Source organism: Mastigoproctus giganteus, chromosome 7 (genome assembly GCF_048544385.1).
Source record: "Mastigoproctus giganteus isolate SK-2022 chromosome 7, ASM4854438v1, whole genome shotgun sequence".
In the NCBI taxonomy this organism is placed as follows: Eukaryota; Metazoa; Arthropoda; class Arachnida; order Uropygi; family Thelyphonidae; genus Mastigoproctus; species Mastigoproctus giganteus.
Genome location: NC_143581.1, coordinates 111,463,180 through 111,487,598, shown reverse-complemented (window position 1 = coordinate 111,487,598; position 24,419 = coordinate 111,463,180). Strand labels below are relative to the sequence as shown.

Here is a 24,419-nt window from a genome sequence, read left to right as displayed (position 1 = left end):
ATTTCTAATAATAATAGTTATGACGGAAAAATATATATGGATGAATAAAACAATATAATATAAATAAACATTTTATAATATAAATAAACATATATACAGGATGTTTCAGTTAAACGTTTCAGAACTTCTAAGAGGGGTAGGGTACATCCTGACAACTCGAAATCATATAGCAATGTGGGGTCGGAAATGCTTTCCGAAGCGGTGTTGTACACAGAAGCACCATAAAGAAAGGAGACCGTAAGTGAGAAATCGTTTTAATAATACATGAAAAGAAGCAAAAGGTACATGGATTAAAGTAAGTGTTCGAAGTTTTTTCCACGGGCTACAATGCACGCCTCACATCTCCGACGCATGGACATCCGAACATTCTGGAATACTCCAGGCGAATTTCGAATTTCTTGAACAAGAACGCCAAGTTAGTAGCATGGATGATTACACGAACGCAGAGTTAGCCGATATGCATTTGGCGTACGGGGCTGCAAATTGTAGTGGGCCAGCCGCACAGCGTAACGATATCCGACGAGGCGTATTCCCAGTCATAATTTCTTTGCAAGACTGCACCAGAGGTTAGCTGAGAGAGGTTCATTTGAAAGAGCTGACAGGGACAGGGTAAGAACAGCACGGACTCCAGCCGTCGAACAGAATGTGCTGCAGCATGTACAGGGGAATCCAAGAACGAGTACACGAAGTCTAGCAAACGCAGTCGGGGTTTTCCATTGCAGCGTCTGGAGGATTCTCCGAGAACAAGACATGCATCCGTTTCACGTGCAGCGTGTCCAGACACAGCAACCGGAGGATTATGCACCTCGTATTGCTTTCGCATAGTGGTACCTTGGAAAATGTGCTACAAATCCCCTTTTTCCTGCTGAAGTGTTGTTTTCCGATGAGGCATCCTTCACAAGGGAAGGAATTTTCAACACGCATAACGACCATATCTGGGCGGTCGAGAACCCGCATGCAATACGACGTCGTGCAGCACAGATTCGATTTTTGGTCAATGTATGGGCCGGTATTATGGGAGATCACCTCATCGGACCTTACCTGTTACCGTGTCGTCTAACCGGACCTATCTACTTGATCTTTCTGCAGCAAGTATTGCCACAACTTTTGAGAGATGAACAGATTTCTGCATCGACGCAACAGACAATGTGGTTCCAACACGATGGAGCCCCTACCCATTATAGCGGAGATGTTCGTAACTACCTGGATGTCACATTTGGTCAACAGTAGAAGGCAGATCGGACGTGGTGGTCCCGTGCGTTGGCCTGCTCGGTCACCCGACCTATCATGTCTTGATTTTTATTTCTGGGGTCATATGAAATCGCTAGTTTATGACACCCCTGTTGACAATGCTGAGGAGCTGGTTGCAAGAATCGCAGTAGCTGCCGAAGAAATTCGAAATTCGCCTGGAGTATTCCAGAATGTTCGGATGTCCATGCGTCGGAGATGTGAGGCGTGCATTGTAGCCCGTGGAAGAAACTTCGAACACTTACTTTAATCCATGTACCTTTTGCTTCTTTTCATGTATTATTAAAACGATTTCTCACTTACGGTCTCTTTTCTTTATGGTGCTTCTGTGTACAACACCGCTTCGGAAAGCATTTCCGACCCCACATTGCTATATGATTTCGAGTTGTCAGAATGTACCCTACCCCTCTTAGAAGTTCTGAAACGTTTAACTGAAACACCCTGTATACAGAGCCGCGCAAACCCGGCGGTGCAAATTGTGTATAAATGGTTGCCAGGGCGGCAGAGACTAGGAGGCGATAAAGACCAATGTTTTGTAAACACTAAAAGAGACGGCAAAGACTAAGGAGACTAAAAGTTCAATGTATCGAAGAATGCCGACTGGGCTAGCCGGGTGGGTAAAGTGCCTGCCTAGTAACCCAAAGGGCGCCGGTTCGAATCCCCCGGCTTCGATCAACGTACTGCAAAAATCTTGGGAGGTGCATTACGGCCACAGAAGCCGATGCGCCAACAACTACCGAAAAAAAAAAAAAAAGTATCGAAGAATGTGTTTTGTCGTATTTTATATTAACAAATAATGAATTTTAAATTTAAAACTTTTTTTAAAATATTTCTCAGATGTCTGACAGAAGGAAACGACTCTACATTTATGAATATAGAAAAAAAAAATAATAATAAAAATAAAGCGACGAAATAAAAAAAAAACAATTTCGATTACCAGGTTTTTGTACATCCAGCCACAGGCAGATCCATCGACTTCGATTTCCTCTAGCTTTACTACTATTAATGAAGAAACTGAAACACGTGAATTATCACCTGTCCAATATGTTGACATTCCAATTCAGCAAGAAACACTAGGTGAATGAAGCCAATTCGGATGAAGAGAAAAGTGAAAATCACAATACAAGATCAACTACTTTCCTTTAGTGATCCCGGTAAATGGCCACAAAGTTTAAATAATAAAATAAGAATGATGTTAATTGAAAACAAACCAGAATAATTAAAAAAAAAATTGATTTTCCAAAACAGAAAGATAATAATATACTACTATATTATTTTTAGGCTACCCGAAAAATTAAATTCATCTGCCGTGCTGTGTGTCTTATGACTGTTAATCGCATGTGTTCTACGGCGATTTGTCTGTTTTGCTGGAACAAAAACCCCAAGTTCTGGGGGAACACAAAGATAATAATAGAAGAAACTTTTCCATTGAATATTACACTAAAAAATTACAAAACGGGAAATCACTTTCGCGTAATTGGTTACTGTATTCGATTTCGCAAAATGCTGTCTTTTGTTATAATTGTAAATTATTTTTAACGATTACTGTTTGAGTTCTACTTGTAAACGGTGGATTCAAAGATTGGCAACATTTAACAAGACATTTGAATATTCACAAAAAAAAAAGAAGCAATATGCATGTTGAATGCACTAACAAAATTAATCAATTTGCGTAAAATCTTCGAATTACAAAATACAGTAGATGCACATCAAACTCTGATGAATCAAGAAAAAATAAGATGGCAATCAGTATTAAAGAGAATTATTCTTTGCATTCAGTATTTGGCAAAACAAAATTTGTCTTCAAGGCTAATTCAAGATTATTCGATAACAATAACGGAAACTTTTTGCAATTAATACAAATGATTGCCATAGTTGATTCCACTTTATCAGGATATATCCGACGAATTCAGATTGATAAACTTCACATGCACATTATTTAGGAGAAAAAAATTCAAATTATTATTTTAAATATATTAGAAATATAGTTATAAGGACAAAAAAATTTTAGATCAGTTACAGAAAGCTAAATATTATTCTTTGATTTTAGTTTGTACACCTGATACCAGTCATCAGGAACAATTGACAATTATTTTAAGATTTGTAATTTATAATGATCAAACACAAAAAATTGAAATTAGGGAACATTTTTTAGGATTCTGTGAAACTGAAAATACGACTGGTAGTGGGCTAACTACATTCATTTTAGAATTTTTTTTGGAAAAATATAACATTGATATAACATTGACGGGGCCCAATATGAAAGGGAAACATAATGGTCTTCAGGAAAAAAAAATAGATATAAACCGCCGAGCCTTTTTCGTACCTTTTTGTTTTTTCGTAAAAAACAAAGTTTCAAAATCTTTCGCTGAAACCTTTGTCAGACACGTTATGGGAAAGTCGAATTGAATCTACAACAAATTGCTGATGCTCTTTATGAAATATATTCGGATTGTGATAATAAATTCGATTTAAAAACAAAACATCAGTCCCATTGTCAAATAAAATTAGATCTTTTAAATTTGTGTGCTTTGCCATTATTTGGTTTGACATTATCTAATGCATATTTTGTAAGAAAATTATTACACAATCGGATGTATTAACATCACTAACGCATTTAAAAAAAAAATAAAGGAAACATTAGAATAGAAGATGAGCATTTTGTACGTTTGCTTGAAAACGGAGCAAAAATTGCTAATTCATTAGAAATTGACGCTGGTATTCCTAAAGAAAGTTTAAGAATAGGAAGGAAACAAAAAAATTATTTGATTATGAATCTGGAGATGAATTTGTGCCAACACCAAAAGATAATTAAAAAAAAAACCTTATTTTTTTACCATTTTAAATACTACAAGGAACATAATAGATGAACGTTTTGAACAGCTCGAGGTGTATAATAACAATTTTAATTTTTTACGACGTTTTAGCGAGCTCAGTAAAATATCAAAAGATGAAATTTTAGAACATTATTCAGATTTAGAATTACAGTTATCAGATGCCACCAATGAGGAATGTCCAAAAGATATTGTTGCTGTTGATCTTACAGATAAAATAAATTTTTATCAAAATTTTATGTCCATGAATCGTTTTATATTCAAAAATAATTTAACCACTCTCTTCCTAATATTTATTTCATTAAGAACAATGGTAAAGGGATTTCAAATTTAAACTCTTTTCTTTTTATCTTTCTATTCTTCTTTCTTCCGTCCATTGAGCTATTAGTGTAATACGAGGGCGATTCGAACATTCTTACTTTTCTTATTCTTGCAATTTTTGCTTCCTTTATCTTTATTACCTTTTTTCCTTCCCTTGCCCTACATTATTTCCCATTTCTATACCACTGCCTGTCGCATTTAATACATTTATGATCTCCAAATTCACTTTTTCGTCTCTTTTTCAAAATATTTTTATTCCCTGAGCTCTATTTTTTTTTTTTTTTTTTTTTTTGTCCTTTAGGTGATTCAGAATTTTCACCTCTTTTTTTTTTTTTCATTTCCCTCCCTCCTTTCCATTACATTATATATTCTCAAGTTATGTACATGGAATCAAGGCATTTATTATTCTTTTTTAAATTCATTTATACTTTAATTTAATTTCTTTAATTTAATTACATACACTTATACATTACTTATGTTTCTGGAGATTTTATCTTTTTCTCCCTTTTTTTTCTCTCTATTATTTTTGATTAAACGGCATGTTGTCCCAATTAAGCGAAGTAAACCCTGGCTATTTTCTCGACTGGGTTCTGTTCTTTAAGATTCTCCCCAAATAAACGGCTGCCCCGATTAACCGGTGGCCCAAATAACCGGAATCCACTGTATATATATATATATATATATATATATATTTATTATCACTTATTTTCTTTTCTATTTTCTATCACTGAAATTGATCTTAGCCAAAAGACCGAGAAGCGATACATTGATCTCACTGATGAAGCACTAAGGAAACATCCAGAGGCTTTTCACTACAGTATGTCCTAGCGTGAATAAAGGAAAACAATATGACCCTGCTGGATACTATGTCATTTCGGAACGAAGTAGCTTACAAGTTAGCTTCCACCATGTTAGCTGCCACATCAGCTACCTTATGGACAGAAAATATCATATGAGGACTTCAAGCAGATAATCCGAAATGCTGAAAATTTGCACCAATAGTAACTAATTTGATAAGACCAAATAAACAATAAATAACAGAGTACAAAACTAGTTTTTTAACTGTAGCTCTCAATCCTTCAGCGAACTGGCAAGAAGTCATACTAGCTCGGCTACAAATAAGACACAGATATCATTCATGCATATCTTCTCAGAGCTACTTATTAAAGTAAACTTCTGTGTATTGTCTTACATGTATGATTACATTTATGGTTTTTGCTTTTCACGAATCACTGACTAGTCTTTTCACTTCACCTTTTGGGATAATATAAATGTATGATAAATATTACTCGTACATTGTATTACATGTATGATTCTCATTGTATTACACGTATGATTCTCCTCTGAAGAATCTCCTCTGTATCATACACCCAATACAATACTCCCCATCCATCACATTCTTTTCGACTGCCTGGCCTACGAACAAGCACGCCAAGGAGAAGAAGAAGAACCCCCCCCCCTTCGCTTACACTTCAGGAATCGCCCTTGATTTCATTACTCCTGGACAACCAAACTAGAGCCTTCGCCTTCCCAAAAGAATTGATATATACAACCCTCTGTAAATGTCATCTAGATGACAGCAGCATTCTTTGCATGTGAGTGCTGCTCATGTGCAAGCAAACAAATAAACAGCACTGAGGAAGAGTAGTCATATAGAATAAATTAATGTACAATTAATAAAGTCATTACGCGTATCGGCATAGCGTCTTTCTGCACATATCTATGAACAAACTAGGTTTGCTACTAGGTGCATTTATCTCATGCTGTGGAGCATTTTGCCACTGAAATTGTACAACTTCTAAATAAAAGGCACTGCTACCTACGATGAAGAAGTTTTTTTTTTTTTTTTTTTTTGATTTGGTAGTTGTTGGCGCATCGGCTTCTGTGGCCATATTGCACCTCCCAAGGTTTTTGCAGTACTTTGATCCAAGCCCGAGGCGAGAATCGAACCCGCGACCTTTGGGTTGCCGGGCAGGTACTTTACCCACTCGGCTAGCCCGGTCGGCTACGATGAAGAAGTATATTGTTTTATAATTAATAGCGAAGAATAGCATTTTAATATTCTCCTAAATTTGAATTTATTGTTTATTCAAATACATGTATGTTGAAGTTTCTGTTACCTTTTATCTATGCTAAAGAACAAGTTTTTTTTTTTTTTTGCTTTACACCAGTCACTGACTAGTATTTTAACCTTTTGGAATAATATAAACATGCCGTTTACCGAAATTTATCAAGTTTTTTTTTTCATTAATATTTATTATATTTTATTAAGGTTTAATTGTATGCCAATTAAACAAGGTTCAATTTAATTTTAATTTAGATTTTATCTTAGATTTCATTTAAGGCGTCGTGGCTGTAAATAATTTTTATCAAGTACAATAACCTAAGGGTGCTTACCCGTAGAGCGCAGGTGGCGTGCTTACCCGTAGAGCGCAGGTGGCGTGCTTACCCGTAACCAGCAGCCACAAGTAGCCTAAATTAATAATGTAAGTTAGTGGGAGTGCGTATAATAAGAGCGTGTGGGCACTGGCTACCGTTTCTTGTTTAATCTACCAGCTTACCTCAACAAATTAAGCTCGCTGGTAACCAGCAGAAATATAGATGTCACTCAACTGGGTATGCATTCTCGCATCTCTACCCTTTAGACAATTATAAGAACTGCTTTTGCTATAGAATACAAGAATTCATGGTGACGTAAAAAAATCCGTAATGCAGGAGTTTTAAGCATGGATACTGAAGTTTTAATTTCAAACATTTATGGATTTATGTAAAACGTGCAATATGGGATAAAAATGTTAAACTGCATTCAAACAGGAATACCATGGTTCTTTTTTTCTGATATTTATCTCTAAAGGTTTTTGGAGACGCTCAGCAGGAACTTCTAGAAGAGACAGAAAACGGAATGAAGACATAAGGGAAAAAATGGAAGTGAAAAAGACTATTATTGACACCATCAAAGAAAAGCGTCTGACATGGTATAGATATGTAAAATGGATGCAAGAAAACAGATATCCAAACGCTATCCTGGAATGGATACCTCCTGGAAGAAGGCGAAGAGGAAGACCTAGGAGGACATGGATGGATGGAGTACGGGAGTGCATGGCAGCCCGAGGCTTAACCGACCAAGACACCTTGAACCGCACTTTATGGCGGAAAAAAATTCCTAATAAGAAATAACTTGTAGGCTGAGGAAACCCATTGTAAATGGAAACACTCCTCTTGAAGAACAAGATCTCTAAAGTGTTAATAAATAAGTAGAATTAGTCAGTTAGTCCGTGTTTCTATTAATCGAATTTAAAACGTGTTTCGCGATTAGTTCTGGTATATTTAAAATTTTCCTCCATAACCTTCCAATTCATTACATAAATTATGATACCCAAAAGTTTATCCAGTTCCTTATTGTTTTCAAATTTAAGAAAAAAGAAAAATTATCAGAATGACAACGAAGGAATAAAGTTTTGGAATATGTAAAATTAACTTTTTATGACTTAAGTTTTCAGATTTTTACTTACTCTGTTTCTGAAAATATCAGACTGCATTTTATTATCAATGATTTTTTTTGTGTTTTTTGTAAATAAATGTTTTTTTTTTTCTTTTAAAGTTTCTTACTGTTTTTCCTTCTGTAATAAATTGCAGCTTGCACGGTGCATAAAAAATGCATTAATATTTTAAAGCACGGTTTTAAAAAGACAGTAAATGCTAACATTCACCGGTTTAATATTTCCTAATTTATCTAAGTTTTTCATCTGCAATTAACATTAAATGAAAGATACTTATTTTGAAAACTACATACTGTATTGTATTTAGCTAGAAAATAGATAGAAATCATCCACTGTAGGTATGATTTCTATTACTAAGCAAAACCTAAAAACAATCACTGATTATCATCCATAATTAACTCATTAACGGATAAAGCGATTCGCCTACCCCATCGCATACCGAGAAGTTGCACTGGTAAACTGCTTTCTATATGATCATTGCCAGTGAGAAACTTTAGCTGGATATAGCTGCTGGTTTCCGGTAAGCGGCTACCTGCGTTCTACGTGTAAGCACTCTAATTTATTCAGGAAGCTGCCTACGCCCACTGATCAGGAGACGAATGAAAAAACTGTAGAGAAACAGGAAACCAGTTACCGCGCCAATTTCATGAAGAAGTAAAGTGTGCTCCTCTTTCCCCTTGTACTTAAGTGGCAGTAAACAACACAATCACTGCCACTGAAAAACTTTCCCCTTTTATTGCAGACTACTTTGTATATAAACCGGTTCAGTCACATTTTAAAAGAAAAAGGAATAACAGTTTACAATGTCAGAACGTGGTTATATACCCAAGGCTAATATAATAAATAAATAAATAAATCTCTTGTAAGTCATCTTCGTAATCATGTATCAGAGTTATTCGTTAACCTTAATCATTGCATTTGCATTGCTACAATAAGTTGGTGGTTAATACTGCTAATATTTCTACAATAGCAATTTATTGGGTATAGGATACCCAATTCTGGTGCCAACTAGACTTCTACAATTGTGTAGTCAATAATGCAATATAAAGACGTTAAATGATAAACGGGGTCTGAGTAAAAGTAAATGTTACAAAAGCTTCAACAGGGTTTAATTGCTCAATTTCTCAAGATTAAATATTCAAGGTTCAATTGCTCACGATGAAACATTTCTTTCTGTAATGCTACAGGTGATAACTGAAAAAAATATGAGCCAATTCGCAAAATGAATTTGATTTGCCTCTTATTAAATAATCTATATGCCTCAATTTGTTGTTATTCCTGAAGGCAAGGTGAAATACACTGAGTGATCACTGAATTATGACCACCTACCTAATAGTACTGTACTGAGGACAAAAGGTCCTCCTTTTGTCCTCAGTACAGCAGCTATCCGACGTGGCACTGATTCAACAATATGTCGGAAACGTTAGGGAGGTATGGCCAACCAAGCTATGTGTAATGCGGTCAGCAATGCAGTATGGAGGTGATTGGTGTATCCAAACGCCTGATATGCCTTTCCATGGTGTCCCACAAGTGCTAGAAGGAAGCACTTGTGGGACACCATGGAAGTCAGAACTGTATTCCTCAAACCATTCCTGCACAACAAGTGCCCGATGGCTCGGCGCATTGTCATCTTGGAAGACATTCAAGACACCATCGCCATTCGGGAAAAAATGTAATATAGCGGAGTGTACACAGTCAGCAAGCAATGGAGGATAGCGGAGACCAGTGATAGGTTGTTCCGCATGCACCAGGGATCCGGGTTCCTGACAGTGAAATATGACCCACACCATACAACCGCCTACACCGGTCTACACTTTTGATACCATGCATGATGGATAAAGAACCTCATGTTGTTGACGCCAAATCCATACACGACCATCAACGGTAAATAATGTGACTCATCCGACCAGCACACCTTCTTCCAATCTTCTAACGTCCAACTTGCATGCTCTTTGCACCAGGCGAGTCTTTTACTCGATGAACCTTGGTTAGGAGAGAATGCCATATGGGTCGTCTGCTATTATAGTCCATATGTGCGAGCGTGCGACGCATGATCATGCTAGAGATTGTTCCGGGTTAGCTCATGTTGTATTGGGTACTCAACTCTTCAACAGTGCTGCGCCTGTTCGCCTGTACGAGTCGTCGGACCCGGCGCTCTGCCTCTAACATCAACCTTTCGCTGACCGTTGCATTTTTGCCGCCGGGTCGTTGTTTGACCATTTTGACGCCAGTCCTGGTACACTTTAACAATGGCGGCTCTCGAACACACCACCAGTTCAGCCGTTTGGGAAATCGAGGCACCAGCTCGTCGAGCTCCCACAATCTTGTGGGTCATATCAAAATCTGATAAATCCTTTCTTTTATCCATGACGCTCGGAATTTTACTACCTACCGAACCACTGACATCTTATCTATACTACGTAGGTCGACTAACTACGCACTCTCGTACCTCACGTGGTCGCATTCAGTTTTCATAGGGGTGGTCATAATTCAGTGATTACTCAGTGAAATTTGGTCTGTGTAAACATTAATTATCACATACTCAGAACATTTCAATAATTTATTGCACATGGAGTAAGAGAAACACCATTTACTTATTTATACCATGTGAAAGAGAAAACATGAAAGTTTCTCAGTTGTTACTGGGGAAGCTACTAGAAGCGTTTCCAATTTTGTTGTGAACTGCAAGGACTGACAGAAGAACATGACGACTTCTTTAATTGTGTAGCATTTAGTGATGAGGCCACATTTCACACAAATGGGAAGGTCAACTGAGCCAATTGTCGAATTTGGGGCACCCAGAAACCTGAAGAGATAATTGAACATGAGCGTGATTCGCCGAAGGTAAGGCGCCTCCATAGCCAGGTGGGAAGGAGCAGCAGTGCGTAGCACACGCTTCTTGATTAGACCGGGGTTCGAGCCCATCACCACCAAATACGGAGAATGCGGAAAGGTCAGGGAATGACCACCACGTATTCCCGGGAGCAATATGGCCTTAGTTGCTAATGCTCCTAAAAATCTAACAACATACGTACGTAGCCGAAGGTGAATGTTTTCTGTGCCTTGTCACGCCAAAACTGTACGGATCTTTCTTCTTTGCCGAGGGCACTGTAGAAGAACTGGGCAATCCTACCTCGATATGCTGCAGCAATGGTTGATGCCTCAAGTTCAGGAAGATAGTGATGACTTTATTTTCCAGCAAGACGGGGCCCCTCTCGACTTCCATAATGACGTTCGGGCCTACCTTAACACCAAGCTACACAAGCGCTGGATCGGACGTGCTGGAGAAAGGGACGAATGTTTCTTGAAATGGGCGCCGAGATCACCGAACTTAACTCCGTGTGATTTTTCTTTTGGGGCTACATAAAGGATCGTGTTTATGTACCACCTTTGCCACGTGACGTCCAGGAACTAAAGCAGAGAATTGGAGCTATCACCACGGTCACACAGGATAAGCTGGACAGGGTAAGTCAAGAGTCCGATTACCTTGTGGACATTTGCCGTGTCACACGTTTTACATCATATCACTTCAGAACGATTCAATGTGGTTCCCACATTGAATCGTTCTGATGTAAAAAAAAGTTTGACATTTTCTCTTTTACAAGGTATGTATATGACACTGATATCTGTGTCTTTGTGCAATAAATCACTGAAAGTGTTCTCACCATTTATAAACACCCTGTATTATGCTTTCATATTTTTACCTCTTTGACTTGGCGCATTATATCCTCAGACACTGATGCGCCATAAACGCCTTAAACATTCAATCAATCAACCAATCAATCTTTTTAGCAGTATAGAGTGTAGCACACTTGCTAGTTCATACTCGTCCACTATGGGATTTGCATATCCCAATATGTGACTTATCCTTTCAGAAATGGGATAAAAAAGCGTATTGCTTTTTATCCCATTCTGTCCTGCAACAAGTGCTTTAGTGGCAGTAGCAGCTGTATGCCCAGATACTGCTTTAACGCAACAGCTACCGAAAGAATAAACTTATTAATGTACATGAGTATATGAGTCATACCTTGTACATGAGTCTTAACTCATGTACAAGATATGCGTTACAAAAGAAGTGTAATATGTATAGGTACCTTGAGTTCTTTATAAGACATGCAAAGCATAGTACACCCAAACGCTCAATCCTTTGGCACATACGACAAATACTAACTGACTGCGCCATAAATGAACAGGATATACATTTCTGTTGTATTCCAGCACACACAGGGATTGCTGGAAACGAAGCAGCAGACCAGCAAAAGAAGCCATACCGCAGACTAGAGAAAAAATTTCAGTATTGTATTTCGATTACAAGCCTGTGATACAGTGTACTTGCCAGTTGAAAGGGGAAGAAAATTGGAATCTACAAACCACAAACAAACTGTACCAAATAAAGCCGAATATTGAAAACTGGGTTTCTAGCACATGAAAGTCGATAAAAGAAGAAACAGAACTGGCCAGACTAAAAATCGTACATTCCCATATTACGCGCTCATACTTGTTGGAAGCAGAAGAACCACCACAATGGCAGACTTGTCACAGTATCCAGTCAGTCCAACATATATTAATAGAATGTGCAATATATGCAAATGAACGCAAACAAGCCTTCAAAGATGTTTATAGGCCACATTGCACCATTACTCTAGAAGACCTCTTGAATGATAGAGATGACTTTACAGATGATTTTTCACCTTCCTTAAAGCTATTAGTTTATATCACATCCTTTAAGGAAGTAAACACAAGTAAAATACTAACCCGGTGAAGTATGAATCAGACTAAAAGGAACAACTCAAATTCGAAGTGAGTCAAATCCAAAATCAACACCTCTAAAGCAAAACATACCATATGAACTGGAGCATATGGCCCACGTTGTTCATACACCAATAAACCGCAACACAACCAACCAAAATAAAATATTTTTTATATAAAATCTAACTAACGATCTTCACTGCTTACTTACTTCGCTGTCTGCACTTTTCTCATACATATTTACATCACTGTCTGCGCTTCTACTCTTTCTAAAGAAAGAGTAGAAGAAATTGCAACGGGACGATAATTGGATGGGAGGGATTTGTTACCCTTTTTAGGAACTGGCTGGATATGAACAAATTTCCAAGCAGAAGGTAAAGCAGCGGTGTAAGAAAGTGTACAAATGCGACAAAGACCATTAATACACGAGTTAGGAGAAAAGCAGAATGATAGCAAGTCAGTTAAAGACACCTTGTAAATGTAACTGTTAAAATTTATTTGAATTTCAGAAAGGTTAATTAGAATGAATTTAACATCCTAAATAAAACGTTTTGAACTGAATTAATAATGCTATATGACACGTTATATGCGCCGTTAGTAGTCGTGTAATATTTGATATCAGTGGATTTACTAACGTAAATCCAATGATATCAAATATTATTTTATATCAGTGGATTTACTAACGTAAATCCAATGATATCAAATATTATTTTATATCAGTGGATTATTATCAAATATGCTACTGTGCGCACTTATAAACTCGGTTTGCCATCCAGCAACACACGATCGCAGAATACGCACAAGTTGCAACTAAATACACGGACGTCTCATATCCATACTTGTATTAGCATAAAAACAAACAAACAAAGCATTCTGAAACTTCTGATATTCCAGTGGAATAATTACGGATAATCATAAAAGGGTGTTTTGTTGGTGGCGGGAGATTCAGAACTTTCGTATACGAAAGTTCTGAATCTCTGGTCATGGGCCAACTGCTAGGCTTAGATATTAATACAGCTCCGATGTTGTGTGGTGATGTTTGTTGGATAATGTTTTAAAAAATATAAAATTTAAACTGCTGTTACTTTGTCGAGGAACTGATTAATATTTACCATTAACTCTCGGTAGAGGCATATTCTATTTTTTTTTTTTTTTTTTTTGAAACCCTGAACATCTATTAATAGAGTACTTACTGCCGTGTATCGGTTGAAAGTTGAGAAAACAGAATATACTTATTAACATTAGACATGTTTCTTATTAAGAATGAGTTATAATTTTTAATGAACTTGTGAACAAGATGAAAAGTTCTTTTTAAAAATGAAATTTTATTTAAAAATGAATTAGATTTTTCCAGAAAGTTACTTAAAATAGAAATTTTGAAAATTTTTTTTTTTCTCACAGACTGTACTATCATTCAGAATGTATTCTTTTTTTTTCTTTTATTTCTAGATCAATATGAATGTCTTCACACTATTTATGCTCTCCATCATGTGTACCTTAATATTTGCGAAGCCATCGCCACCCGAGATAGAAGCTCGCCGTGGACGAGGGCGCGGTCGAGGAAGAGATAACAATAAAAAACCTAAACCTTGGGAGCGTGACCACGACTATTATGACATTAGTGATAAAGGAGACATTGGCGACTATAACCCTTACCCAGGAGGAGGTATTCATGACTCTCGTCCCGATCCTATTCCCGACGAATATAATCTAAGGCCAATTCCTGGCGAGGGCAACAATAAGCCCGAAGGAAAACCAGGAAAAGATGACTATCGACCAGGGACTGTTGCTGATGATAACTACAATCCAAGACCCGTTCCAGGAGGAAAACCAGGTCCTGATGATTACAATCCAAGACCCGTGACAGGAGTAAAACCAGGTCCTGATGATTACAATCCAAGACCAGTGCCAGGAGGAAAACCAGGTCCTGATGATTACAATCCAAGACCCGTGCCAGGAGGAAAACCAGGTCCTGATGATTACAATCCAAGACCCGTTCCAGGAGTGAAACCAGGTCCTGATGATTACAATCCAAGACCCGTTCCAGGAGTGAAACCAGGTCCTGATGATTACAATCCAAGACCCGTTCCAGGAGAGAAACCAGGTCCTGATGATTACAATCCAAGGCCCGTTCCAGGTGGGAAACCAGGTCCTGATGATTACAATCCAAGGCCCGTTCCAGGTGATGATTCGTATAAACGTGGTGATAAACCAGAATCTGGTGATTACAGTCCAAAACCAGTTCCAGGTGACGATTCTTATAAACTTGGAGGGAATCATGACTTAGACGAAGCTTCTGGGAACGATAAAATTAACCTTGGCGGATATGGTGATACCGAAACCACTCAGAAAGATCAATCTAAACCTGAGACGGGATCCACTGGAATTGAAAATAAAGGGGACGGAAGCTGCATTTGTGTTCCGTATTACCAGTGCAAAGACGGACAAATTGTGACTGATGGCTCAGGAATAATTGATGCACGTAGAAAGCCAGTCGTAGAAGAACTTCCTTTGGTAAGTAGAATGGAAGATTTGCAAATTACTTATAGTTTATTTAAAAAATGTAGGAACAGCCCTAACTTCGTGGTAACGTACAGTTACTTATTTCCTACATACACCTCATTAGAGCCTCTTCTACTCCACAAATACACATTTGACGTTTTTATTCGGTTGGAGCGTTATAGAAATTACTGGTTAACTTCGGTAATAACCGATTATTACCGAACTAATAATAATATGAATAAATACATGGTGCGTAATATTAGCATTAATTATTTCATTTCCTAAATTGAAGTTTACAATTCTCAACTCAGGAGGACTGCATAAAGTAGGAAGTGACCCAATATTTTCAAAGAAAATTTCCACGTTACTTGCGTTGGTGCGTTATCCTGCCTAGAAACCAGCCAAGTTTCCATCCTACATGGGATGAAAACTTGGGCTCGAGCTCGGTTCTGATAAGGAGAGGGGGAATTAACTCGATATATATGGTCTATGCAGGATGGTATTGCTGTGCAGAAAAATTAACACTTTCTGGAAAGAGAGAGAGAATTTTACACTCCTCACTCGTAACCTGCAGAACTGAAACTTCGCTCTGCGAGTTTGAAGTTAGACAGTAAATGGAAAAAGGATGCTGACTGACTTGGAAGGAAGAGGGGGGGGGGATTACAGAAATCGTTCAGAAGAACAGTGCCCACGGAAGTGTCTATAGAAAAGGTATGCAGCAGAAACAGAACATCTATGAGACACAGTGGAGAGACTATGTAAGAGACGGGTCACTGATTAACCTGACTGCCCTCTTTTGAATGGAGTCTAGAAGCCTGAGAGGTTTTGAAGGACCAAACCAGATGTGAAAACGATATTCTATGAGAGGGCGGATTTGAGATTTGTACAGAATAAATAATTATTGAGAAAAAAGGTAATGCCAAGAGCGAAAGAGAAAACCCAGGTTTTAGATGCAGAGGAAGCAATATTTGTGATGTAATTAATAAAAAGGGGAGTTAAAAAACTATTTTTAGGCCACCCGAATAATTAAATTCATCTGTCGTGCTGTGTGTCTTATATCTGTTAATTGCGTGTGTTCTATGGTCGATTTGTCTGTTTTACTGGACAAAAAACCCCAGATTCTGGGGAAAAAACATCGCTATCTACGCCTGAGACCGATTAACTCAGCCACGGAGTGGAAAAACCCCATTAAAGTTTCTCGCGTCATCGACGGGATTCAAACCCGAGCCTTTTCCACCCGGTGTGTTGAGGACGTAGACGATACCACTGCGCGAAGACTGAATAAAAAGGGGACTATCCTCAAACGCTTCCCTAGATATAACATCCTTAAAATCCTTGTCAGTTATTTCTGTTACACTAACCTTATTCTCCCCGCCGTCGCCTACTTCTCCTTTCCAGGAGTTTTACGAACTGTGACTTGATTATTTAAGTCACCCTTGTGCACGCCGTCATTTTTTCGTTTTGTTTTCCTTTTCCTCACACTCTTTTTGTTAAGTCACCTGTACTTTTTTAAAGCATCAGTTTTGCAGTTTTCTTCATGTATAGTTCATGTTCCAAATTCTTTTTCAGAGTTACTATGTGTAAGCATGGGCAAAATATCCGAGCAAATTTTCGTGACCCTTCCAAATTCAGTTACAACGCCATTTGGGATAAGATCATCTTGCTATGAAATCTTCATATCATCAACTCTCTGAAATCCTTTAGGATACCTTTATATCCTTTTTGCGTTTCTTTTGTGATTCAATAATGGCCCTTTTGACGTGAAAATCATCCTTAGGGGGACACCTACAGAAATTTCGATGGAGTAAATCTGATTGGTCACGAAAAATGCATCACGGAAGTGATTAGGTATTCAGCGGGTTCCGCCAGAGGCGCTTCCCACGCTCTTGCCACTAGTCAGTGCCAAGCACTCACTAGCAGTGTGATTAGAGCACGTGACGCATTTTTCATGACCGCTGCGATATCTCCAATTCTAGTAAACCTATTTATAAACTTCAAACGCCATTCCTTTGAATTTCGTCGAACTGTATTAGAAAATAAAACAACAAAAAAAAAACCGCTTGGGTACTTCGTACGCACGAAAGATGTTTTATTTCATGTGAAAACATCTTTGCATGGAAGAGGTTACCGAAATCCAAGCCAAAGGCCTAGTTATCCATTTAATTGTAGTCATTTGTTGAATAATATGGCATCATAATCCTGCACTTACTACTGCAGGATTGTGACGCCATACAGGAAGTATGATTGTAAAATCATACTTCCTGTAGTTACTACTGCAGAAAGCATGATTGCAGTAGTAGCTGCAATCAACAACTTCAACAATTTGAATTTGGTGTTATTGTCAAACAAAATTGTTATTGACAAACAGTTTCATTTCGAAAGAAGAAACTGTTTGTCAACAATTTATTTTTTAGTTTTGCATTTTTCGTTTCATTCCATTACTAGGTGCTGTAAACAGGCGATAAACAACAATGCCGAAGTCAAGTGCAGAGCGTTCTCGAGAGTGTCAAACAAGAATGAAAGCCAAGGTCGCAAGTATTGGGTACCTCAATTTACGCTGATGTTTCACATAAAACCATCTCTCGCGCGTGCTCGGCACAGATGAAGGTTTTTTTTTGTTTTGCCTTCTCGCAGTCAAAAAATGAGGCAATACGCCAATATTACCTCATTAGGTAGCTCTAGGATCTCCTCCCTCCTTCAACAATGATATTTGAACCAACTGGCTATGATTCCCGAATGCTTCAGCTAAGTGAAACTACTGAAAAAATTTAGTTATTCACAATGGCACTCTCAAATGGACTAAAATTTTGATCCCACTAAAGTATAGAAATGAACCGAGGACATCTGATAATTCCTCATTTGGAATATGTTCCGCAGTTTGAACTAAAGAAGCATAAAAAGACAGTATTAGCTCCTTATGATGATGAAGCATAGGTAGGCATTGGTTTGAATCGGGTCAGAATATCCCAACTGTAAAAATGAAATTTAAACTCTTACAATCTATATAGTTACCAATTTCGTGAAATAAAATATCACCCCTAGTAGAACTTCACTTCCTTTATCGTATCCAAAAATCCTTCTTGATTTTTAAGAAACTATTACCAATAAATTTTCAGCTAAAATGGCAGTACAAAATTATGTCTTTACTATTTAAGCGCCATAACAACAACAACGCGCCAAATCAAACCAATACTAGAGATTTTTTTCGGATGAAGACAGAAACACGGATAAACTATGTTTCCCCCAAAGGCTAAAACCAAAGATCGAAAAATCTAAAACAGCAGTCAGTGGTGAGGTCATACATTGTAGCCGATGTGTTTCTGGCAAGATGGTAGAGCAGACCGCAGCGGGTAGCCTCAAGGTCTAGGGGAAAACCCCCTGCCAGGACTTGGAGGGCAGCCGTGCTAATCGTTCTAGTTGCTCTGGTCATGGTAAGGAGGATGATCCTCTGGATGGTTTCGAGGATCATTTCATTCACTTCTAGTCCAGCCCTCAAGTACCAGACAGAGGAGCCACATGTAATGGCAGGGATGAAGAAAGCTTTGTAGTAGAGGGACAGGGTAGTACGGCTGAGTCCCCAGTCCCTGCGAGTGACTCTAGCGACGAGGGCTGCGTATCTTCTTATCTTTTGTTTAATATATTCTAGGTGTGGCTTGAAATTTAATTTTCTGTTCAGGATTATTCTTAGGTATTTAATCTGTTCGCACAGCTTAACTGTTTTGTTCTTAATCTCAATCTCAATATTTGTGGTGGTCTCCTTAAGTCTAGTGTACCTTTTAGTAGCACCAATTTTGTCTTGTCGGGTGCTAGTTTGAGCAAGTGTAGCTTCGTCCAATGTAGCAGCTTTTGCAGGGCATCATTTGCTTGCATTTCTAGGGAGGATCTGCTGCCAGCCTCAATGGTCAAGACCAAATCATCTGCATAGACCCGGGCCTCCACACCACTCAGATCCATGGCGAGCAATACAGAACCTCCTCTCTAGAGCCAACCATTGTCAAAGGAAATACTTCCTCGTCATCGCAGTGGATTTCGCCGGGGCGTTCGACACCCTCTGGTGGCCGAGCGTCTTGGCGAGACTCAGAGCTACTAACCTTCCATTGAATCTTTACAATTGCATAAAGGATTACCTGGCTGATAGAGAGCAGTGCAAGTTACGACACCATATGAATGACTGCTGACTGCTGTTTTAGATTTTTCGATCTTTGGTTTTAGCCTTTGGGGGAAACATGGTTTATCCGTGTTTCTATCTTCATCCTGACTGGGCGCGTGCAAAATATGGCTCTTGTATAGCGACAATGTCAATACAATTTGTCACGGCAGAAAGCCTAATCTCGTCAGCTACTGCCCGAGATCGCTGCCCGTTTATCTGCATAATCCTCAGTCGGCCTGTCTCCCTCACTGACGAAACTGGCGTAGAACCGTTTAGAGAAGTAGTGTTGTTCACATTATGTACAGAGTGATGAGCCAAATTACTCATAAGCGGTCCTTATTTTTGCGGCTTCTAATGCTCTTTTATATTCAGGACATTCACTGTCCTTTACAGAATGGCTGTACTCCGGTTTACGTCGCTTGCAGTTTGCGCAGCAAGTCGCCTCTTTTTTATGAGGGCACTCAGAGAAAACATGACCACTGCGGGCACAGTGACCGCACGCACGAAGGGGATTAGTGGGAACAAAACTGTGTTGTGTGCCCATATCCTAAGCAGAGGTAACACTTTGTTACAATTGTAAACCGACGAAATTTGTGAGAACTGCAAGATAAGAAAATCCTTTCTTGTGACAGAAGGCGTTGCACATTCTTGGCGAGAAGCTTATTACATAATTCACAAGTGACGACGATCTTGCACGGGTAGTAAATCTGAGAGAAATTTCCTGTTTACATTCCTCTAAGGAAACTCCATTGTCAGCCAAGTTTTTTACATGAAGATTTTCGATTATTTCGTCATTAGTTAAATCCTTTGGAACGTCGTAAAGAAGCAAAGACGGGTTTCCCATGCCTGGGGGTCCGAGAGAGACGCCAGCCGAAGTAAGAGACTCAGAAACAGATAAATTTTCTAAGTCTGTCTTGGTAGCAGTTTGTATAATAACTCCTTTATTTCGTATCATGCGTAAGGACTTAATTTTAACAGTCTTAAAATCAGACTTGAGGGTCTTAGTAACAAAATTTTTAACATCGTCACTTGTTTTGCACCCACTGGTGTCTGAAGCCCGAAAAATAAGAACATTATCAGTTTTAACTTTCGGTTGTCCAGTCTTTTGTATTGAAATTCGAACAGTGTCTGCATATGATCTAGGAAAAGGAGAAGCAGGTAGTAACCCAGAATGATTAGGTTCTGAACATGACAGGTCTGGCTCCCTTATCAGCTGAGAATCGATAACCGGATCCCATCAGATCCTTTGATTTCTCTCGTCTGGCCGCATCTGAATTCACCACAAAGGCGGGGCAGGTATTTATAATTCTATCAAGGAGATCTGTTCTATTTTGTACCTCCTGATTAAGTGCCTTTAGTTTTTCGTTTTCAATGAGAAGTGACATTGCCACAGTTTCCAAATTGTGCCACTTTTCTCTTAAGATATTACCAGCTGTTTTAGTAATGTTGTTTCCCTCTTGGGAGAGAAACCCAGAAAAATCATTATGCAGTTTAGATATGGTTCCCAAAATAATAGGTGCGTTCATTTAATTTAGCTTTGTTTGTAAGTTCAATTCACCTTTGGAGACTGTATCCAACTTGTCATTCGTTGGCTTCCCCCTTGAAATATCACTATCCAACTCTGACTGTATATTTTTAGCCAGTGTTTTTTGCGTTGCAGAGTCCTGCAATGAGCCATCCAATTCCATCATTTCAGTGGAAAGAGAGAGTCCTGCAATGCGCCATCCAATTCTATCTGTTCAGTGGAAAGAGATTTCTGACGAAAAGTTTCATCTTGCGAAGACTCAGAATCATCTGATCCCTCGAGGGCACTTGTGGATTTAATAACCCAGAACTTTCAGCCGTAGATACTGACGGAGGAAACTCCTCAGTATTAGGAAGTTGTTTATCATCCATGTGTAAGTTTAAGCGGTTTAAAGAAAACACACGATCTATATACAGTTTAGTTATATCCTCTTCAGATGTCTTCCAGCTATAAAGTTTGTCCCTTAAAGGCACACAAAAGACCGCAGATTCCTAAAATATCTCATAGCAAAGCAACTTCCTGCCTGTGAACCACAGTGGGATCAGGACATCTCCCTGAAAAAGTTCTGTCCTGATGGGGATTGGCCTGATTGTGATGTTTTCGACCTTAATGGTGGTACTCTGTTTCGCCATCGTTTATCATAGGAAGTTTGGCACTATCGGATTGACTCTGTAGACGTTCAGTGCCTCGATTAGCCAGCTAATAGATGCACTGAACATCTACAAACGAGAGGCACGGAGTCGAAGGCCTTGCGGTAATCGATGTAGACTGTGCACATGTTGCGGTGCTTATTGTAGGCTTGCTCCAAAACTGCGGCATCTATGGTTAATTGTTCCTTGCATCCTTTGCTGAGCCGCTTGCATCCTTTCTGCTGTTGGGCCATTATGTTCTGGCTCTCCAAGTGGTCTGTTATCTTCCTGATTATGCAGCTGGTCAAGATCTTGTACAGTAAGCAGGTGATTGGCTTATATTGCGCCGGGTTTCTTGTATCTTCGTCTTCAGGCTTCAGATACAGTATGTGATTCCTTGAGTGAGAAACTTTGGGATTATCTCTGGGTGCCTTATCATTCAGGTGAACTGCTGTGCCAGGTGCTTGTGTGTGCAAGTGAGCTTCTTGTACCAGTAGTTGTGGACGTTATCTATTCCGGGAGTTCGCCAGCTGTGAGAGTTCTTGGTCGTCTGTTTTACTTTTTCTTCCCGAATCTCCCACCATTTCTTGTACGTCCTTGGTTTTCTTGCGTTTTAATTCTATCCAGGGGGAATGAACTGTTATGTCTTACTTCCCTGCTCCATATGTTTCCTCAGAACTCTTCAATCGTCTTCTGCTTGGGTGGTCCATTCCCTTCTTTTCCGTCTTCTCCGAGACTCATGTAGAAACCTCTTTGGCTCTCATCGACGATTCGGTCGTTTATTTTCCTCTCGGAGCTCTCTTTGTATCGGCATAGTCTCTTGCTGAGTGCAAGAAGGTTCTGCTTCAATGTGTCTATGTACTCTCCTATTCTCTGATTTTTTTTTTTGTCTCACGTTTGCTGTGGACGCTTTCTTCCCCACACCGGTGGAAAAGATCCGGTTTCAAATTCCGTTGATGACGCGAGGAACTTTAATGGGCTTTTTTCACTCCGTTGCTGAGTTAGTCGGTCTCAGGCGTAGATAGCAATGTTTTTCCCCAGAAACTGGTGTTTTTCGTCCAGAAAAACAGACAAATCGACCATAGAACGCACGCAATAAACAGACTTAAGACACACTGCACGGCAGATGAATTTCATTATTCGGGTGACCTAAAAATAATTGTTTTTTTTGTGGATGGATGCTGTCTCTCTTGAGAGAGCATCCACAAGCTCTTCACTTTTCCAATTAAATTCTTACTCCTATTGCCCCATTGGTACTGGGTCAATTGGTTTATCTTGACTCTTAATTCTTCTATCTTCTGCTGAAGTCTTCCTTCCCAAGCTGGCGGTTCCTTCTGTTCTCAGTTCTTCTGCTGCTGGTCTCTCGTTTCTCTTCCATTAAACCTCGTGGCTGCTACGCGGAAAATACACGGCTGTGTGGATGGCCTCCAGTGTTCCACCATTGCTGTCGAGGTAATGCGGTATTATATGCCGATTGTGGTGGTCTGTGACTCTCCACAAGGTTCTATTCGGCCTCTGCTTCGGTATCACATGAGTCTTTGTGGGGTCCATTCTTTCGAATTTTGTTACAGCCTTCTTCCACTCGTCCTCTATTCTGGATATCATGACCTCGGCTCTTTCCACTTCAGCTGCTGTGAGTTGTATTTCTTCTTGCTCTTCCTCCTCTGGTTCGGTGGTGGTACCTTCTTCCTCCTCTTATTCCATATTCTTTATCCTTTGTAGTTGATCGCTCACGTCCTGCTTGATTTTTTCCAAGATTGCAGGAGCTATCAGGTTCTTTGTGATGATGATCCTTCTCTGATCAGCTATTCGCTGTTCGGTGACCTGAATATCCAGGAATCGTTCCAGCCACTTGGTATATAGTCTCGCCCTGTAAGTTATCATATCGGTCTCCAGCTTCGTTATTTCGTAGTATGCTTGCATGATGTATGTATTCATTTCGCTGCTCCACTTCATGCGTTAGCGTTTTCTCCCTTCCTGGGTGGCCACTAGCACAGTTGCTCAGGAAGCACTTCCAATCGGTGGGACTGGATGGTCTTGCCCTTCTCTTGTAGTAGCCATATGGGGGAGAGCACCACTTGCACCACTGTCTTCCTCGGGAGACCTTCTCTGATTCTTAGAACAGACCCCTCTGCCTAAGGCCAGAACGCGAGTGACTTTACCCTGCGCCACACTCGATGCAGTATGATTAATATTTCTCTGCGACATCATCCATCTATGGAGGTGGACCTGTTTAGCTTTGGCTTATCTCCAGTGGTAGTTCTCGAGAGTGACGACAGATGACGCTATAATCTGCCTTAGACACCACTCCGACCTAGGGATAAGTAGGTACCTTGGAGCATCTTTCAAGATGTTTAGTTATTTATTAATTTTTATTACTATTAATTTATTTATTAATCTTATTCCAATTTATTACTATTACTTCCACCAAGGCGGTAATCGAACCAGGGTCCATCGGCTGGTAGTCCAGCCTGATGGATATAATAATAATAATAATAATTGGGCCATTGCGCCACCAAATCATTATTATTATTACTATATGGCGCAAGAAAGTCCGAGGCTTATGCTTCACCAGCCAAAAAAAATTTCTAAATTACCCTGTGTGTGAGAGAGAGAGAGAGAGACAGAGAATCAGAAGTATAAGGAAACCACAAAGAAAGATAAAGAATGATGATATCCAGCTCAGGACCCTGTCACCAGATGTGAGTCCCTGGGGTTGTGTATCTGTCCCTTTAATCATAGAAATTAGTATCACAGGACTTCTAACGAAGAGCTGAATATGAAGATTTCCACTCCGCATGGAAGTTTTCACCAGCTGAAGATTAATTAGAATATTTGTTTTCTATAACGAAGCGGGTGACCGGGGTTCAAACCCGTGACTGCTGAATACGGTGCTGTTTCTTGTATTCTGTCTATCTTGTGAACGTCTCTGACCGTTTGGTCGTCTCGGAGTATAAACAG

At 39.2% G+C, this 24,419-nt stretch overlaps 1 protein-coding gene across 1 annotated transcript in view; it reads left to right on the top strand.

Annotated features, from left to right (window-relative positions):
• LOC150083148 (uncharacterized) overlaps positions 1–24,419 on the top strand; it is a 107,499-nt gene that overhangs the window by 27,768 nt on the left and 55,312 nt on the right. The window contains exon 2 of the mRNA XM_090377846.1: positions 14,102–15,166. Within this exon, the coding sequence (XP_090233972.1) occupies positions 14,108–15,166 (1,059 nt within the window). The 5' untranslated portion in view covers positions 14,102–14,107. The remainder of the gene's footprint in view (positions 1–14,101; positions 15,167–24,419) is intronic.